Genomic DNA, 22,260 nt, shown 5'->3' on the forward strand with positions numbered 1-22,260 from the left:
GACAGGTAGCACGTCCGGTGAATAGGTCAGGGTTCCAGCAGGTCTGGGATAACAGGTCTGGGACAGGTAGCACGTCCGGTGAACAGGTCAGGGTTCCATAGCTGCAGGCAGAACAGTTGGAACTGGAGCAGCAGCACGGCCAGGTGAACTGGGGACAGCAAGGAGTCATCAAGCCAGGTAGTCCTGAGGCATGGTCCTAGGGCTCAGGTCCTCCGAGAGAGAGAAAGAAAGAAAGAGAAAGAGAGAATTAGAGAGAGCATATTTAAATTCACACAGGACACCGGAAAAGACAAGAGAAATACAACAGATGTGACAGTCTGACCCTAGTCCCCCGACACATAAACTACTGCAGCATAAATACTGGAGGCTGAGACAGGAGGGGTCAGGAGACACTGTGGCCCCATCCGATGAAACCCCCAGACAGGGCCAAACAGGTAGGATATAACCCCACCCACTTTGCCAAAGCACAGCCTCCACACCACTGGAGGGATATCTCCAACCACCAACATACCATCCCGGGACAAGGCCGAGTATAGCCCACAAAGATCTCCGCCACGGCACAGCCCAAGGGGGGGGCACCAACCCAATGATATACCCACTGATATACCCACTGATTCTCAATGGTAAACCCACTGATATACCCACTGATTCCCACTGATATACCCACTGATATACCCACTGATTCTCAATGGTAAACCCACTGATATACCCACTGATTCCCACTGATATACCCACTGATATACCCACTGATTCTCAATGGTAAACCCACTGATATACCCACTGATTCTCAATGGTATACCCACTGATATACCCACTGATTCCCAATGATATACCCACTGATTTACCCACTGATTCTCAATGGTAAACCCACTGATATACCCACTGATTCCCAATGATATACCCACCGATTCCCAATGATATACCCACTGATATACCCACTGATTCCCAATGATATACCCACTGATATACCCACTGATTCTCAATGGTAAACCCACTGATATACCCACTTATTCCCAATGATATGCCCACCGATTCTCAATGGTAAACCCACTAATATACCAACTGATTCTCAATGGTAAACCCACTGATATACCAACTGCTTCCCAATGATATGCCCACTGATTCCCAATGGTAAACCCACTGATATACCCACTGATTCACAATGATATACCCACTGATTCTCAATGGTAAACCCACTGATATACCCACTTATTCCCAATGATATACCCACTGATTCTCAATGGTATACCCATTGATATACCCAATGATTCTCAATGGTAAACCCACTGATATACCCAATGATTCCCAATGATATACCCACTGATTCTCAATGGTATACCCACTGATATACCCAATGATTCTCAATGGTAAACCCACTGATATACCCAATGATTCTCAATGGTAAACCCAATGATATACCCACTGATTCCCAATGATATACCCACTGATTCTCAATGATATACCCACTAATATTCAAACTGATTCTCAATGGTAAACCCACTGATATACCAACTGATTCCCAATGATATGCCCACTGATATACCCACTGATTCCCACTGATATACCCACTGATATACCCAATGATTCTCAATGGTAAACCCACTGATATACCCACTGATATACCCACTGATTCACAATGATATACCCACTGATATACCCACTGATTCTCAATGGTATTCCCACTGATATACCCAATGATTCTCAATGGTAAACCCACTGATATACCCACTGATTCTCAATGGTAAACCCACTGATATACCCACTGATTCACAATGATATACCCACTGATATACCCACTGATTCTCAATGGTATTCCCACTGATATACCCAATGATTCTCAATGGTAAACCCACTGATATACCCACTGATTCTCAATGGTATTCCCACTGATATACCCAATGATTTTCAATGGTAAACCCACTGATATACCAACTGATTCTCAATAATATACCCACTGATATACCCACTGATTCTCAATGGTAAACCCACTGATATACCCACTGATTCTTAGTGATATATCCACTGATATACCCACTGATTCTTAGTGATATACCCACTGATATACCCACTGATTCTCAATTATATTCCCACTGATATACCCACTGACTCTCAATGGTAAACCCAATTATATACCCACTGATTCTATATGGTAAAACCACTGATTTACCCACTGATTCTCAATGGTAACCCCACTGATATACCCACTGATTCTCAATTAAATTCCCACTTATATACCCACTGATTCTCAATGGTAAACCCACTGATATACCCCCTGATTCTTAATGATATACCCACTGATATACCCACTGATTCCCAATGATATACCCACTGATATACCTACTGATTCTCAATGGTAAACCCACTGATATATACCCACTGACATACCCACTGATATATACCCACTGATATACCCACTGATTCCCAATGATATACCCACTGATTTACCCACTGATTCCCAGTGACATACCCACTGATTCTCAATGGTAAACCCACTGATATACCCACTGATTCCCAATGATATACCCACTGATATACCCACTGATTCTCAATGGTAAACCCACTGATTTACCCACTTATTCCCAATGATATACCCACTGGTTCTCAATTATATTCCCACTGATATACCCACTGATTCTCAATGGTAAACCTACTGATTTACCCACTGATTCCCAATGATATACCCACTGATATACCCACTGATTCTCAATGGTAAACCCACTGAAATACCCACTGATTCCAAATGATATACCCACTGATATACCCACTCATTCTCAATGGTAAACCCACTGATATACCCACTGATTCCCAATGATTTACCCACTGATATACCCACTGATTCTCAATTATGTTCCCACTGATATACCCACTGATTCTCAATTACATTCCCACTGATATACACACTGATTCTCAATTATATTCCCAATGATATACCCACTGGTTCTCAATTATATTCCCAATGATAATCCCTCCATCTTTTTTCTGTGAATGCTGAATGATATAATAACCATTTGATTTCTTTACACTTCTCAACTCCCTCCAGCAGATAATACAATCGGCTATACTTTACAAGTGACTACTATGTGAAATCTAGATTACAGTCCAGATTAAAACTCCAGTCTGTTTAATCTTTTATTAGACACAGCCTATGAATGCGTCCCAAATGGCCCACTATTCCCTTCGTAGTGCACTACCTTAAACCCATGGGTCCTGGTATAAACCCATGGGTCCTGGTATAAACCCATGGGTCCTGTGTGTGGTCTCCCGAGTGGCGCAGCGGTCTAAGGCACTGCATCTCAGTGCTGGAGGCGTCACTACAGACACCCTGGTTTGATTCCAGGCTGTATCACAACCGGCCATGATTGGGAGTTCCGTAGGGCAGTGCACAATTGGCCCAGCATCATCCGGGTTTGGCCGGAGTAGGCCGTCATTGTAAATAAGAATTTGTTCTTAACTGACTTGCCCAGTTAAATAAAGGTTAAAGTAATAATCAAGTAGTCCACTGTAGAGAATAGGGGGCCATTTGGGACTCACTCTCTGTTGAATGCAGCCCAACAGAACATACCCCATATCTCCATCCCCATCTAAATGATGTTAGCCATCAGGTCTGACTAATTATGTTAACAGTCTGGTCTGATTAAAAATGCATAAGAAATGTCTGGGAAAATGAGAGTAGGGTTTAGGTCTAAAAGCCGGAAGGAAGGGAGAGGGTCGATACATTGCTCTGTGTGTGTGTGTGTGTGTATCGCGTCTATCTCATTCCAGCAGTTAGGACAGAGGACTAAGATTGTCCCGGCCTGATACTAAAAACTGCGTATTTATATATTTGCCGTATATATTTATATATTTACTGTACATATTTATATATTTGCCGTATATATTCATATATTTTCTGTATACATTTATATATTTGCTGTACATATTGATATATTTGCCGTATATATTTATATATTTGCCATATATATTTATATATTTGCCCATACATATTCATATATTTGTCGTACATATTCATATATTTGCTGTATATATTTATATATTTACCGGATATATTTAATGTATTTGCCATAAATAGTTATTTATATAGTTTTGTATAGATTCTGGGTTGACGTAACAGAAATACAGCAAATTTTATAATCCGTCTATTTCGCAAAGTCTTTACGAGAACTTTCATTTAGTTGACAATCCTCTACTTTCATCAGTCTGGCTGGGGTTGGGATATTCCGATGCACACACAGAGACACACAGACACACAGAGACACACAGACACACAGAGACACAGACACAGGTTTACAGACACTCTGCTCGTTCCCTCATCTCCTTGTGGTAACTCGGCACCATATTTTATCCAACCAGGACTATTGATTGTGATCAGGTCATTATAGCCGTGAGTCTGCGCATGCTGAGAGCAACGACAACTCACCTTCCATTTAACAGCTTGTTTTAAGTTTCATTCACTTTATTCTATTTCCATTGAGTTAACTTCACAGTTAGAGATGAGACGTAAGGCTATTTTCTCATTCTGTTTATGCACAAAATAAATCCCTCTTATTTAAAAAGATATAAGGACAAAGGTCAGCTGGAGGTCAGAGGAAAGGAAACCATAAAGGTGCACACTTAGAAAAGACAGTTCAAAGGATCCCAGTCAGTCTCATGTCACTGTAGGTGTCACGTTCGTTGTAACGATGAGACCAAGGCGCAGCATGCGTAGAGTTCCACATAGTTTAATAAATGAAACTCACCAAACAAAACAATAAAGCACAAACGAAACGTGAAGTAAATGGCGTGCTCACAGGCAACTAACCAAAAAACAAGATCCCACAAAAACCCAGTGGGAAAAGGCTGCCTAAATATGATCCCCAATCAGAGACAACGAAAGACAGCTGCCTCTGATTGGGAACCATATCAGGCCAACATAGAAATACAAAAACATAGATTTGCCCACCCGAGTCACACCCTGACCTAACAAAATACAGAATAAAAAGGCTCTCTAAGGTCAGGGCGTGATAGTACCCCCCCCCCCCAAAGGTGCGGACTCCGGCCGCAAACCTGAACCTATAGGGGAGGGTCCGGGTGGGCATCTCCTCTCGGTGGAGGCTCCGGTGCAGGACGCAGACCCACCTCCGCTTAGGGCTCCCCCCGTTTTCGTGGAACCGGACCGTGGATTGTCGCCGGAGGCTCTGGACCGTAGATCGTCGCCAAAGGAACCGGACAGTAGATCATTGCCGGAGGAACCGGACTGTAGATCATCGCCGGAGGCTCTGATCTGCCGACCGTCGCTGGAGGCTCTGGACCTTGGCTCCTCACTGGAGGCTTCGGGCCATGGATCATCACAGGAGGCTTCATGCCATGGATCATCACTGGAGGCGTCGGGCCATGGATCATCACTGGAGGCGTCGGGCCATGGATCATCACTGGAGGCTTCGGGCCATGGATTATCACTGTAGGCTTCGGGCCATGGATCATCACTGGAGGCTTCGGGCCATGGATCATCACTGCAGGCTACGTGCCATGGATCATCACTGGAGGCTTCGGGCCATGGATTATCACTGTAGGCTTCGGGCCATGGATCATCACTGGAGGCATCGTGCCATGGATCATCACTCAGGCTCCGGGCCATGGATCATCACTGGAGGCTTCGGACCATGGATCATCACTGGAGGCTTTGTACGTGGAGCCGGAACAGGTCTCACCGGACTGAGTAGACGTACTGGCAGCCTGGTGCGTGGAGCTGCCACAGGGCTTACCAGGCTGGGGAGACACACTGGAGCCCGGGTACGTGGAGCTGGAACAGGACTTACCGGACTGGGTAGATGTACTGGAAACCTGGTGCGTGGAGCAGGCACCAGATACACTGGGCCGTGGCGGCGCACTGGAGGTCTCGAGCGCTGAGCCGGCACAATCCGTCCTGGCTGAATGCCCACTCTAGCACGGCAAATGCAGGGCCCAGGCACAGAGCGCTCTGGGCTGTGAATGCGCACTGGAGACATAGTGCGCATCATCGCATAACACGGTGCCTGACCGGTCACACGCTCCCCGTCAGGTCTAAACCCTGACTCCGCCAATCTCCCCACGTGCCCCCCCCCAAAAAATTGGGGGAGCTGCGTCTCGGGCTTCCGTCGTTTCCGTGACTCCCGAACTTGTCGCCGTTCCTTCCTTGCTGCTTCCACCTGTTCCCATGGGAGGCGATCCCTTCCAGCCTGGATCTCCTCCCACATCCAGGATCCTTTGCCGTCCAGGATGTCCTCCCATGTCCACTCCTCCTGGCCACGCTGCTTGGTCTGTTTTTGGTGGGATCTTCTGTCATGTTCATTGTAAGCATGAGACCAAGGCGCAGCATGCGTAGAGTTCCACATATTTTAATAAATGAAACTCACCAAACAAAACAATAAAGCACAAACGAAACGTGAAGTAAATGGCGTGCTCACAGGCAACTAACCAAAAAACAAGATCCCACAAAAACCCAGTGGGAAAAGGCTGCCTAAATATGATCCCCAATCAGAGACAACGAAAGACAGCTGCCTCTGATTGGGAACCATATCAGGCCAACATAGAAATACAAAAACATAGATTTGTCCACCCGAGTCACACCCTGACCTAACAAAATAAAGAATAAAAAGGCTCTCCAAGGTCAGGGCGTGACAGGAGGTCTCACTATCTGTCTCTTTCTTAGACAGTCCTTTAGCACAAAACTGGTAGAACTGGGAAGTATACAATCATTTCAAAACATTCAAATAAAGATAAAGTGATATACAATTATCGTCTCCTCTATTTCCTGTGTTCCTATAGGTTGCTGAGCAGGATGCCCTCTGACCTCCAGGAGCGTCACCTGACCTCCAGCTGTGGCTCCTATATCAAGACCGAGCCCTCCTCCCCCTCCTCCTCATTGGTTGACACCATGAGCCACCACAGTCCCTCTGCCAATAGCGACGCCAGCGGCAGCTACATCAACGTAAACAACCTCAACGGACGCTCGCACGTCCTCAACTCCCCGCCCATGTTCAACCCGGGCATGCTGGGAGGGGGCGGAGCCTGTCTCCGGAGGTATGACGACTGCGGAGAGGGCGTGGCGGAAGATTCGCCAATCAAGTGCGAGTATATGTTGAATGCAATACCAAAAAGGCTGTGTCTGGTGTGTGGGGATATCGCATCAGGTTACCACTATGGGGTCGCCTCCTGTGAGGCCTGCAAAGCCTTCTTCAAAAGGACCATACAAGGTATAGTACCACTCACTCACAGTGGTTCACCTCTCATAGTCCCTATCTGTTCAGGCCCCATTGTCAGTGCATTAACTGTTGGATGATTCTATGTGGTCCCTATGTGTCTGAGTTGAGAGTTGACGGGGTTACAGTCACAGATATACTAAACCAGTTGAGAGTTGCCAGGGTTACAGTCACAGATATACTAAACCAGTTGGGAGTTGCCAGGGTTCCAGTCACAGATATACTAAACCAGTTGAGAGTTGCCAGGGTTCCAGTCACAGATATACTAAACCAGTTGAGAGTTGCCAGGGTTACAGTCACAGATATACTAAACCAGTTGAGAGTTGCCAGGGTTACAGTCACAGATATACTATACCAGTTGAGAGTTGCCAGGGTTACAGTCACAGATATATTAAACCTGTTGAGAGTTGCCAGGGTTACAGTCACAGATATACTAAACCAGTTGGGAGTTGCCAGGGTTACAGTCACAGATATACTAAACCAGTTGAGAGTTGCCAGGGTTACAGTCACAGATATACTAAACCAGTTGAGAGTTGCCAGGGTTCCAGTCACAGATATACTAAACCAGTTGAGAGTTGCCAGGGTTACAGTCACAGATATACTAAACCAGTTGAGAGTTGCCAGGGTTACAGTCACAGATATACTATACCAGTTGAGAGTTGCCAGGGTTACAGTCACAGATATATTAAACCTGTTGAGAGTTGCCAGGGTTACAGTCACAGATATACTAAACCAGTTGAGAGTTGCCAGGGTTACAGTCACAGATTTACTAAACCAGTTGAGAGTTGCCAGGGTTACAGTCACAGATATACTATACCAGTTGAGAGTTGCCAGGGTTACAGTCACAGATATACTATACCAGTTGAGAGTTGCCAGGGTTACAGTCACGGATATATTAAACCTGTTGAGAGTTGCCAGGGTTACAGTCACAGATATATTAAACCTGTTGAGAGTTGCCAGGGTTACAGTCACAGATATACTAAACCAGTTGAGAGTTGCCAGGGTTACAGTCACAGATATACTATACCAGTTGAGAGTTGCCAGGGTTACAGTCACGGATATATTAAACCTGTTGAGAGTTGCCAGGGTTACAGTCACAGATATACTAAACCAGTTGAGAGTTGCCAGGGTTACAGTCACAGATTTACTAAACCAGTTGAGAGTTGCCAGGGTTACAGTCACAGATATACTAAACCAGTTGAGAGTTGCCAGGGATACAGTCACAGATATACTAAACCAGTTGAGAATTGCCAGGGTTACAGTCACAGACATACTCAACCAGTTGAGAGTTGCCAGGGATACAGTCAGATATACTAAACCAGTTGCTTTGGATAGAAGTGTCTGCTAAATGCCATTTTTATTTCTATTTTTTTTAGTCAGCAGACGCTCTAATCCAGAGCAACATACAAGTAAGTAAAACGACCTCATATCATGAAAATTGCAAGTTTTACAACTTTCAACCCCCAAAAACGATGTTGCTAATGGCATAATCAAATATTAGATACAATACAATCTTCTGCTCCGTTCCATTGGTCACAGTTTATTTGGATAGTCCTGATTTTCCATCTGTATATGCTCTACAGATGGTCATACTATCAACAAACTATCTGTTGATAAGCAACTGGTTGCTAAGGTTACGGTTGGGGTTACGGTTAGGTTTAGAATAAGGGTAAGGGTTAAGTTTAGCATTAGGATAAGGGCTAAGGTTAGGGTTAAAGCTAGGGTTAGGGTTAGTAGATATTTGCATATGTAGGAACTTAATTTGATCACCCTGTTGCAGGAGAACTTTCCTGCAATGGAGGACATTTTACATTTTTAGTCTATTTGAGTTTTTAACGGGGTGGCGAGCGGAGTAAGGGAACAAGAACCAACTCCCTGTAATTACGATGAGGAGTTGGCCACGGTTCGGATACCACGCTTTGCGGAGATACGCAATGTGTCTCCAGTGCGCATCCACAGCCCGGTGCGTTCTGTGCCAGCTCCTCGCACTTGTCGTGCGAAAGTGAGCATCCAGCCAGGACGGGTTGTGCCAGCTCTATGCTCCAGACCTCCAGTACGCCTCCTCGGTCCAGGATATGCTGTGCCAGCTCCACGCACCCGGTTTCCAGTGCGTCTCCCCAGCCCGGTACGACCTGTGCCTGCTCCACGCACCCGGCCTCCAGTGCATCTCTCCAGCCTGGTACACCCTGTGCCTGCTCCACGCACGAAGCCTCCAGTGAATATCCATGGCCCGAAGCCTCCAGTGATGATCCATGGCCCGACGCCTCCAGTGATGATCCATGGCCGAAGCCTCCAGTGATGATCCATGGCCCGACGCCTCCAGTGATGATCCATGGCCGAAGCCTCCAGTGATGATCCATGGTACGAAGCCTCCAGTGTTAATCCATGGCACGAAGCCTGCTGTGATGATCCATGGCCCGAAGCCTCCAGTGGTGATCCATGGCCTGAAGCCTCCAGTGGTGATCCATGGCCCGAAGCCTGCAGTGATGATCCATGGCCCGGAGCCTCCAGTGGTGATCCATGGCCCGGAGCCTCCAGTGGTGATCCATGGCCCGGCGCCTCCAGTGACGATCCATGGCCCAGAGCCTCCAGCGATGAGCCAAGGCCCGGAGCCTCCAGCTATGGTCTGCAGTCCAGAGTCTTCAGCGATGGTCGGCAGTCCGGAGCCTCCAGCGACGGTCGGCAGTTCGGAGCCTCCAGCGGGGTTCCCAGTCCGGAGCCTCCAGCGGGGGTTCCCAGTTCGGAGCCTCCGGCGACGATCTACGGTCCGGTTCCTCCGGCGACGATCTACGATCCGGTTCCTCCGGCGACGATCCACGGTCCGGAGCCTCCGGCGACGATCCACGGTCCGGTTCCACGAAAGTGGGGGGAGCGTCAAGCGGAGCGGGGTCTGCGTCCCGCACCGGAGCCTCCACCGAGAGGAGCTGCCCACCCGGACCATCCCCTATAGGTTCAGGTTTGCGGCCAGAGTCCGCACCTTTGGGGGGGTACTGTCACGCCCTGACTTTAGAGAGCCTTTTTTATTCTCTATTTTGTTAGGTCAGGGTGTGACTTGGGTGGCATATCTATGTTTCTATTTCTTTGTTGGCATAGTATGGCTCCCAATCAGAGGCAGCTGTTTATCGTTGTCTCTGATTGGGGATCATACTTACGCAACCCTTTTTCCGACCTGTGATTGTGGGATCTTGTTTTTGTATAGCTGCTGTGAAGCCTGCAGAACGTTACGTTCGGTTTTTGTATTTTGTTGTTTTGTTGGTGTTCACCTAATAAAAGTAAGATGTACGCTTACCACGCTGCACCTTGGTCTCATTCCAACAACGAGCGTAACACTGTCACAGTCTTACGTCTGACCCGCTAGCATAGAACATGAGTTGTAGGCCCAACTAGCTCTCACAGTCTTACGTCAGAATTTGACGTTCATCCATGTTTCTCAAACGTCAAATTTCGAAGTTGTTGCAAACGTGTTTAATTAAATGTAGGCATTAACCTCTACAGGATCGGTAGTTCCCCCACGGGACGGTTCAGCTAACGTAGGCTAATGCGATTAGCATGAGGTTGTAAGTAACAAGAACATTTCCCAGGACATAGATATATCTGATATTGGCAGAAAGCTTAAATCTTTGTTAATCTAACTGCACTGTCCAATTTACAGTAGCTATTACAGTGAAAGAATACCATGCTATTGTTTGAGGAGAGTGCACAGTTATGAACTTAAAGTTATTAATAAAAAAATGTGGCCCATTTGGGCAGTGTTGATACAAAACTTTTAACAGAAATACAATGGTTCATTGGCTCAGTCTAAAACTTTCAACATTCACTGCTGCCATCTAGTGGCCAAATTCGAAATTGCACGTGAGCTGGAGTAATACATTATGACCTTGCTCTTGCATTTCAAAGATGATGGTAAAACAAAAACAAAAAATGTATGTTTTTTTTCTTTGTATTTTCTTTTACCAGATCTAATGTGTTATATTCTCCTACATTAATTTCACATTTCCACAAACTTCGAAGTGTTTCCTTTCAAATGGTATCAAGAATATGCATATCCTTGCTTCAGGTCCTGAGCTACAGGCAGTTTGATTTGGGAATGTCATTTTAGGCGAAAATTGTAAAGAATTGTACGATCCTTAATAAGAGGAAAGAAAATCTCGAAAACATCTTTCTATCGCTGGATTCAAACTTGCAACCTTTGGTATCAGAGGCAGATGCTTATCTTCACACACAAAACATGTGTCACATTTTAAAAAGATAAATTCTGGGTTTAGCCATAATTATGACTTTGTGGCTGTGTTAACAAGTGACGACAGGGGAAATGCTTTTGCTAGCAAAGGATGTAGCCTGACGACAAATACTCTACTCAGGTCTCTCCTATAGAATCATATTGTACAGTCACTCCCACTAAGGCCACATCTGAATGGTTGATATCCCAGGCTTATATGTGTGTTCAATAGCCTGGTGACGATGTTACACCAAGAAACACTTACCTTGATGAAAGCCCCCAACCTAAAGAAACACTTACCTTGATGAAAGCCCCCAACCTAAAGAAACACTTACCTTGATGAAAGCCCCCAACATAAGGAAATTGAAAGTGGCTATCTTCTGGAACTATATTGCTTCTGGAACCAAATCTTCCTCAGTACATAAACACGCACACAACAATATAACAAGTCATACTGTGGGGTGCTGGACCCAGTCAGGTCTTTATATAACAATATAACAAGTCATACTGTGGGGTGATGGACCCAGTCAGGTCTTTATGTAACAAGTCATACTGTGGGGTGCTGGACCCAGTCAGGTCTTTATATAACAATATAACAAGTCATACTGAGGGGTGCTGGACCCAGTCAGGTCTTTATATAACAATATAACAGGTCATACTGTGGGATGCTGGACCCAGTCAGGTCTTTATATAACAAGTCATACTGTGGGGTGCTGGACCCAGTCAGGTCTTTATATAACAATTCATACTGTGGGGTGATGGACCCAGTCAGGTCTTTATATAACAAGTCATACTGTGGGGTGCTGGACCCAGGCAGGTCTTTATATAACAATATAACAGGTCATACTGTGGTGTGCTGGACCCAGTCAGGTCTTTATATAACAAGTCATACTGTGGGGTGCTGGACACAGTCAGGTCTTTATATAACAAGTCATACTGTGGGGTGCTGGACCCAGTCAGGTCTTTATATAACAATATAACAAGTCATAATGTGGGGTGCTGGACCCAGTCAGGTCTTTATATAACAATATAACAAGTCATACTGTGGGGTGTTGGACCCAGTCAGGTCTTTATATAACAATATAACAGGTCATACTGTGGGGTGCTGGACCCAGTCAGGTCTTTATATAACAAGTCATACTGTGGGGTGATGGACCCAGGCAGGTCTTTATATAACAATATAACAGGTCATACTGTGGGGTGCTGGACCCAGTCAGGTCTTTATATAACAAGTCATACTGTGGGGTGCTGGACCCAGTCAGGTCTTTATATAACAATATAACAAGTCATACTGTGGGGTGCTGGACCCAGTCAGGTCTTTATACAACAATATAACAAGTCATACTGTGGGGTGTTGGACCCAGTCAGGTCTTTATACAACAATATAACAAGTCATACTGTGGGGTGCTGGACCCAGTCAGGTCTTAATATAACAATATAACAGGTCATACTATGTGGTGCTGGACCCAGTCAGGTCTTTATATAACAAGTCATACTGTGGGGTGCTGGACCCAGTCAGGTCTTTATATAACAAGTCATACTGTGGGGTGCTGGACCCAGTCAGGTCTTTATATAACAATATAACAAGTCATACTGTGGGGTGCTGGACCCAGTCAGGTCTTTATATAACAAGTCATACTGTGGGGTGCTGGACCCAGTCAGGTCTTTATATAACAATATAACAAGTCATAATGTGGGGTGCTGGACCCAGTCAGGTCTTTATATAACAATATAACAAGTCATACTGTGGGGTGTGGGACCCAGTCAGGTCTTTATATAACAAGTCATACTGTGGGGTGCTGGACCCAGTCAGGTCTTTATATAACAATATAACAAGTCATGCTGTGGGGTGTTGGACCCAGTCAGGTCTTTATATAACAAGTCATACTGTGGGGTGCTGGACCCAGTCAGGGCTTTATATAACAATATAACAGGTCATACTGTGGGGTGCTGGACCCAGTCACATTTTTATATAACAATATAACAGGTCATACTGTGGGGTGATGGACCCAGTCACGTTTTTATATAACAATATAACAAGTCATACTGTGGGGTGATGGACCCAGTCACGTTTTTATATAACAATATAACAAGTCATACTGTGGGGTGCTGGACCCAGTCACATTTTTATATAACAATATAACAGGTCATACTGTGGGGTGATGGACCCAGTCACGTTTTTATATAACAATATAACAAGTCATACTGTGGGGTGCTGGACCCAGTCACGTTTTTATATAACAATATAACAAGTCATACTGTGGGGTGCTGGACCCAGTCAGGTCTTTATATAACAATATAACAGGTCATACTGTGGGGTGTTGGACCCAGTCAGGTCTTTATATAACAAGTCATACTGTGGGGTGCTGGACCCAGTCAGGTCTTTATATAACAAGTCATACTTTGGGGTGCTGGACCCAGTCAGGTCTTTATATAACAATATAACAGGTCATACTGTGGGGTGATGGACCCAGTCAGGTCTTTATATAACAAGTCATACTGTGGGGTGCTGGACCCAGTCAGGTCTTTATATAACAATATAACAGGTCATACTGTGGGGTGTTGGACCCAGTCAGGTCTTTATATAACAAGTCATACTGTGGGGTGCTGGACCCAGTCAGGTCTTTATATAACAAGTCATACTTTGGGGTGCTGGACCCAGTCAGGTCTTTATATAACAATATAACAGGTCATACTGTGGGGTGATGGACCCAGTCAGGTCTTTATATAACAAGTCATACTGTGGGGTGCTGGACCCAGTCAGGTCTTTATATAACAATATAACAAGTCATACTGTGGGGTGTTGGACCCAGTCAGGTCTTTATATAACAAGTCATACTGTGGGGTGCTGGACCCAGTCAGGTCTTTATATAACAATATAACAGGTCATACTGTGGGGTGCTGGACCCAGTCAGGTCTTTATATAACAAGTCATACTGTGGGGTGATGAACCCAGTCAGGTCTTTATATAACAATATAACAGGTCATACTGTGGGGTGCTGGAACCAGTCAGGTCTTTATATAACAAGTCATACTGTGGAGTGCTGGACCCAGTCAGGTCTTTATATAACAGGTCATACTGTGGGGTGCTGGACCCAGTCAGGTCTTTATATAACAGGTCATACTGTGGGGTGCTGGACCCAGTCAGGTCTTTATATAACAGGTCATACTGTGGGGTGCTGGACCCAGGCAGGTCTTTATATAACAATATAACAAGTCATATTGTGGGGTGCTGGACCCAGTCAGGTCTTTATATAACAAGTCATACTGTGGGGTGATGGACCCAGTCAGGTCTTTATATAACAGGTCATACTGTGGAGTGCTGGACACAGTCAGGTCTTTATATAACAATATAACAGGTCATACTGTGGGGTGCTGGACCCAGTCAGGTCTTTATATAACAAGTCATACTGTGGGGTGATGGACCCAGTCAGGTCTTTATATAACAAGTCATACTGTGGGGTGTTGGACCCAGTCAGGTCTTTATATAACAAGTCATACTGTGGGGTGCTGGACCCAGTCAGGTCTTTATATAACAAGTCATACTGTGGGGTGCTGGACCCAGTCAGGTCTTTATATAACAAGTCATACTGTGGGGTGCTGGACCCAGTCAGGTCTTTATATAACAATATAACAGGTCATACTGTGGGGTGCTGGACCCAGTCAGGTCTTTATACAACAATATAACAAGTCATACTGTGGGGTGCTGGACCCAGTCAGGTCTTTATATAACAATATAACAAGTCATACTGTGGGGTGTTGGACCCAGTCAGGTCTTTATATAACAAGTCATACTGTGGGGTGCTGGACCCAGTCAGGTCTTTATATAACAATATAACAAGTCATACTGTGGGGTGCTGGACCCAGTCAGGTCTTTATATAACAATATAACAGGTCATACTGTGGTGTGCTGGACCCAGTCAGGTCTTTATATAACAAGTCATACTGTGGGGTGCTGGACCCAGTCAGGTCTTTATATAACAATATAACAAGTCATGCTGTGGGGTGTTGGACCCAGTCAGGTCTTTATATAACAAGTCATACTGTGGGGTGCTGGACCCATTCAGGGCTTTATATAACAATATAACAGGTCATACTGTGGGGTGATGGACCCAGTCACATTTTTATATTACAATATAACAGGTCATACTGTGGGGTGATGGTCCCAGTCACGTTTTTATATAACAATATAACAAGTCATACTGTGGGGTGCTGGACCCAGTCACGTTTTTATATAACAATATAACAAGTCATACTGTGGGGTGCTGGACCCAGTCAGGTCTTTATATAACAATATAATAGGTCATACTGTGGGGTGTTGGACCCAGTCAGGTCTTTATATAACAAGTCATACTGTGGGGTGCTGGACCCAGTCAGGTCTTTATATAACAAGTCATACTTTGGGGTGCTGGACCCAGTCAGGTCTTTATATAACAATATAACAAGTCATACTGTGGGGTGCTGGACCCAGTCAGGTCTTTATATAACAATATAACAAGTCATACTGTGGGGTGTTGGACCCAGTCAGGTCTTTATATAACAAGTCATACTGTGGGGTGCTGGACCCAGTCAGGTCTTTATATAACAATATAACAGGTCATACTGTGGGGTGCTGGACCCAGTCAGGTCTTTATATAACAATATAACAGGTCATACTGTGGGGTGCTGGAACCAGTCAGGTCTTTATATAACAAGTCATACTGTGGAGTGCTGGACCCAGTCAGGTCTTTATATAACAGGTCATACTGTGGGGTGCTGGACCCAGTCAGGTCTTTATATAACAGGTCATACTGTGGGGTGCTGGACCCAGGCAGATCTTTATATAACAATATAACAAGTCATATTGTGGGGTGCTGGACCCAGTCAGGTCTTTATATAACAAGTCATACTGTGGGGTGATGGACCCAGTCAGGTCTTTATATAACAAGTCATACTGTGGGGTGCTGGACCCAGTCAGGTCTTTATATAACAATATAACAGGTCATACTGTGGGGTGCTGGAACCAGTCAGGTCTTTATATAACAAGTCATACTGTGGGGTGCTGGACCCAGTCAGGTCTTTATATAACAGGTCATACTGTGGGGTGCTGGACCCAGTCAGGTCTTTATATAACAGGTCATACTGTGGGGTGCTGGACCCAGTCAGGTCTTTATATAACAGGTCATACTGTGGGGTGCTGGACCCAGGCAGGTCTTTATATAACAATATAACAAGTCATATTGTGGGGTGCTGGACCCAGTCAGGTCTTTATATAACAAGTCATACTGTGGGGTGATGGACCCAGTCAGGTCTTTATATAACAAGTCATACTGTGGGGTGCTGGACCCAGTCAGGTCTTTATATAACAAGTCATACTGTGGGGTGCTGGACCCAGTCAGGTCTTTATATAACAATATAACAGGTCATACTGTGGGGTGCTGGACCCAGTCAGGTCTTTATACAACAATATAACAAGTCATACTGTGGGGTGCTGGACCCAGTCAGGTCTTTATATAACAGGTCATACTGTGGGGTGCTGGACCCAGTCAGGTCTTTATATAACAGGTCATACTGTGGGGTGCTGGACCCAGGCAGGTCTTTATATAACAATATAACAAGTCATATTGTGGGGTGCTGGACCCAGTCAGGTCTTTATATAACAAGTCATACTGTGGGGTGATGGACCCAGTCAGGTCTTTATATAACAGGTCATACTGTGGGGTGCTGGACACAGTCAGGTCTTTATATAACAAGTCATACTGTGGGGTGATGGACCCAGTCAGGTCATTATATAACAAGTCATACTGTGGGGTGCTGGACCCAGTCAGGTCTTTATATAACAAGTCATACTGTGGGGTGCTGGACCCAGTCAGGTCTTTATATAACAATATAACAGGTCATACTGTGGGGTGCTGGACCCAGTCAGGTCTTTATACAACAATATAACAAGTCATACTGTGGGGTGCTGGACCCAGTCAGGTCTTTATATAACAATAAAACAGGTCATACTGTGGGGTGCTGGACCCAGTCAGGTCTTTATATAACAATATAACAAGTCATACTGTGGGGTGCTGGACCCAGTCAGCTCTTTATATAACAATATAACAGGTCATACTGTGGTGTGCTGGACCCAGTTAGGTCTTTATATAACAAGTCATACTGTGGGGTGCTGGACCCAGTCAGGTCTTTATATAACAATATAACAAGTCATACTGTGGGGTGCTGGACCCAGTCAGGTCTTTATATAACAATATAACAGGTCATACTGTGGGATGCTGGACCCAGTCAGATCTTTATATAACAAGTCATACTGTGGGGTGCTGGACCCAGTCAGGTCTTTATATAACAAGTCATACTGTGGGGTGCTGGACCCAGTCAGGTCTTAATATAACAATATAACACGTCATACTGTGGGGTGCTGGACCCAGTCAGGTCTTTATATAACAAGTCATACTGTGGGGTGCTGGACCCAGTCAGGTCTTTATATAACAAGTCATACTGTGGGGTGCTGCACCCAGTCAGGTCTTTATATAACAATATAACAAGTCATAATGTGGGGTGCTGGACCCAGTCAGGTCTTTATATAACAATATAACAAGTCATACTGTGGGGTGCTGGACCCAGTCAGATCTTTATATAACAAGTCATACTGTGGGGTGCTGGACCCAGTCAGGTCTTTATATAACAATATAACAAGTCATACTGTGGGGTGTTGGACCCAGTCAGGTCTTTATATAACAAGTCATACTGTGGAGTGCTGGACCCAGTCAGGTCTTTATATAACAAGTCATACTGTGGGGTGCTGGACCCAGTCAGGTCTTTATATAACAAGTCATACTGTGGGGTGCTGGACCCAGTCAGGTCTTTATATAACAATATAACAGGTCATACTGTGGGGTGCTGGACCCAGTCAGGTCTTTATATAACAATATAACAGGTCATACTGTGGGGTGCTGGAACCAGTCAGGTCTTTATATAACAAGTCATACTGTGGAGTGCTGGACCCAGTCAGGTCTTTATATAACAGGTCATACTGTGGGGTGCTGGACCCAGTCAGGTCTTTATATAACAATATAATAGGTCATACTGTGGGGTGTTGGACCCAGTCAGGTCTTTATATAACAAGTCATACTGTGGGGTGCTGGACCCAGTCAGGTCTTTATATAACAAGTCATACTTTGGGGTGCTGGACCCAGTCAGGTCTTTATATAACAAAAGTCATACTGTGGGGTGCTGGACCCAGTCAGGTCTTTATATAACAAACAAGTCATACTGTGGGGTGCTGGACCCAGTCAGGTCTTTATATAACAAGTCATACTGTGGGGTGCTGGACCCAGTCAGGTCTTTATATAACAATATAACAGGTCATACTGTGGGGTGCTGGACCCAGTCAGGTCTTTATATAACAATATAACAGGTCATACTGTGGGGTGCTGGAACCAGTCAGGTCTTTATATAACAAGTCATACTGTGGAGTGCTGGACCCAGTCAGGTCTTTATATAACAGGTCATACTGTGGGGTGCTGGACCCAGTCAGGTCTTTATATAACAGGTCATACTGTGGGGTGCTGGACCCAGGCAGATCTTTATATAACAATATAACAAGTCATATTGTGGGGTGCTGGACCCAGTCAGGTCTTTATATAACAAGTCATACTGTGGGGTGATGGACCCAGTCAGGTCTTTATATAACAAGTCATACTGTGGGGTGCTGGACCCAGTCAGGTCTTTATATAACAATATAACAGGTCATACTGTGGGGTGCTGGAACCAGTCAGGTCTTTATATAACAAGTCATACTGTGGGGTGCTGGACCCAGTCAGGTCTTTATATAACAGGTCATACTGTGGGGTGCTGGACCCAGTCAGGTCTTTATATAACAGGTCATACTGTGGGGTGCTGGACCCAGTCAGGTCTTTATATAACAGGTCATACTGTGGGGTGCTGGACCCAGGCAGGTCTTTATATAACAATATAACAAGTCATATTGTGGGGTGCTGGACCCAGTCAGGTCTTTATATAACAAGTCATACTGTGGGGTGATGGACCCAGTCAGGTCTTTATATAACAAGTCATACTGTGGGGTGCTGGACCCAGTCAGGTCTTTATATAACAAGTCATACTGTGGGGTGCTGGACCCAGTCAGGTCTTTATATAACAATATAACAGGTCATACTGTGGGGTGCTGGACCCAGTCAGGTCTTTATACAACAATATAACAAGTCATACTGTGGGGTGCTGGACCCAGTCAGGTCTTTATATAACAGGTCATACTGTGGGGTGCTGGACCCAGTCAGGTCTTTATATAACAGGTCATACTGTGGGGTGCTGGACCCAGGCAGGTCTTTATATAACAATATAACAAGTCATATTGTGGGGTGCTGGACCCAGTCAGGTCTTTATATAACAAGTCATACTGTGGGGTGATGGACCCAGTCAGGTCTTTATATAACAGGTCATACTGTGGGGTGCTGGACACAGTCAGGTCTTTATATAACAAGTCATACTGTGGGGTGATGGACCCAGTCAGGTCATTATATAACAAGTCATACTGTGGGGTGCTGGACCCAGTCAGGTCTTTATATAACAAGTCATACTGTGGGGTGCTGGACCCAGTCAGGTCTTTATATAACAATATAACAGGTCATACTGTGGGGTGCTGGACCCAGTCAGGTCTTTATACAACAATATAACAAGTCATACTGTGGGGTGCTGGACCCAGTCAGGTCTTTATATAACAATAAAACAGGTCATACTGTGGGGTGCTGGACCCAGTCAGGTCTTTATATAACAATATAACAAGTCATACTGTGGGGTGCTGGACCCAGTCAGCTCTTTATATAACAATATAACAGGTCATACTGTGGTGTGCTGGACCCAGTTAGGTCTTTATATAACAAGTCATACTGTGGGGTGCTGGACCCAGTCAGGTCTTTATATAACAATATAACAAGTCATACTGTGGGGTGCTGGACCCAGTCAGGTCTTTATATAACAATATAACAGGTCATACTGTGGGATGCTGGACCCAGTCAGATCTTTATATAACAAGTCATACTGTGGGGTGCTGGACCCAGTCAGGTCTTTATATAACAAGTCATACTGTGGGGTGCTGGACCCAGTCAGGTCTTAATATAACAATATAACACGTCATACTGTGGGGTGCTGGACCCAGTCAGGTCTTTATATAACAAGTCATACTGTGGGGTGCTGGACCCAGTCAGGTCTTTATATAACAAGTCATACTGTGGGGTGCTGCACCCAGTCAGGTCTTTATATAACAATATAACAAGTCATAATGTGGGGTGCTGGACCCAGTCAGGTCTTTATATAACAATATAACAAGTCATACTGTGGGGTGCTGGACCCAGTCAGATCTTTATATAACAAGTCATACTGTGGGGTGCTGGACCCAGTCAGGTCTTTATATAACAATATAACAAGTCATACTGTGGGGTGTTGGACCCAGTCAGGTCTTTATATAACAAGTCATACTGTGGAGTGCTGGACCCAGTCAGGTCTTTATATAACAAGTCATACTGTGGGGTGCTGGACCCAGTCAGGTCTTTATATAACAAGTCATACTGTGGGGTGCTGGACCCAGTCAGGTCTTTATATAACAATATAACAGGTCATACTGTGGGGTGCTGGACCCAGTCAGGTCTTTATATAACAATATAACAGGTCATACTGTGGGGTGCTGGAACCAGTCAGGTCTTTATATAACAAGTCATACTGTGGAGTGCTGGACCCAGTCAGGTCTTTATATAACAGGTCATACTGTGGGGTGCTGGACCCAGTCAGGTCTTTATATAACAGGTCATACTGTGGGGTGCTGGACCCAGGCAGATCTTTATATAACAATATAACAAGTCATATTGTGGGGTGCTGGACCCAGTCAGGTCTTTATATAACAAGTCATACTGTGGGGTGATGGACCCAGTCAGGTCTTTATATAACAAGTCATACTGTGGGGTGCTGGACCCAGTCAGGTCTTTATATAACAATATAACAGGTCATACTGTGGGGTGCTGGAACCAGTCAGGTCTTTATATAACAAGTCATACTGTGGGGTGCTGGACCCAGTCAGGTCTTTATATAACAGGTCATACTGTGGGGTGCTGGACCCAGTCAGGTCTTTATATAACAGGTCATACTGTGGGGTGCTGGACCCAGTCAGGTCTTTATATAACAGGTCATACTGTGGGGTGCTGGACCCAGGCAGGTCTTTATATAACAATATAACAAGTCATATTGTGGGGTGCTGGACCCAGGCAGGTCTTTATATAACAATATAACAAGTCATATTGTGGGGTGCTGGACCCAGTCAGGTCTTTATATAACAAGTCATACTGTGGGGTGATGGACCCAGTCAGGTCTTTATATAACAATATAACAAGTCATACTGTGGGGTGCTGGACACAGTCAGGTCTTTATATAACAATATAACAGGTCATACTGTGGGGTGCTGGACCCAGTCAGGTCTTTATATAACAAGTCATACTGTGGGGTGATGGACCCAGTCAGGTCTTTATATAACAAGTCATACTGTGGGGTGCTGGACCCAGTCAGGTCTTTATATAACATGTCATACTGTGGGGTGCTGGACCCAGTCAGGTCTTTATATAACAATATAACAGGTCATACTGTGGGGTGCTGGACCCAGTCAGGTCTTTATACAACAATATAACAAGTCATACTGTGGGGTGCTGGACCCAGTCAGGTCTTTATATAACAATATAACAAGTCATACTGTGGGGTGCTGGACCCAGTCAGGTCTTTATATAACAATATAACAGGTGGGGTGCTGGACCCAGTCAGGTCTTTATATAACAATATAACAAG

The 22,260-nt window shown here is 44.9% G+C and overlaps 1 protein-coding gene across 1 annotated transcript in view; it reads left to right on the forward strand.

Moving 5' to 3' along the window:
* Positions 1-22,260, forward strand: part of LOC106571038 (steroid hormone receptor ERR2) — a 166,373-nt gene that overhangs the window by 17,527 nt on the left and 126,586 nt on the right. The window contains exon 2 of the mRNA XM_045695538.1: positions 6,784-7,211. Within this exon, the coding sequence (XP_045551494.1) occupies positions 6,797-7,211 (415 nt within the window). The 5' untranslated portion in view covers positions 6,784-6,796. The remainder of the gene's footprint in view (positions 1-6,783; positions 7,212-22,260) is intronic.

Source organism: Salmo salar, chromosome ssa15, assembly GCF_905237065.1.
Source record: "Salmo salar chromosome ssa15, Ssal_v3.1, whole genome shotgun sequence".
NCBI lineage: Eukaryota > Metazoa > Chordata > Actinopteri > Salmoniformes > Salmonidae > Salmo > Salmo salar.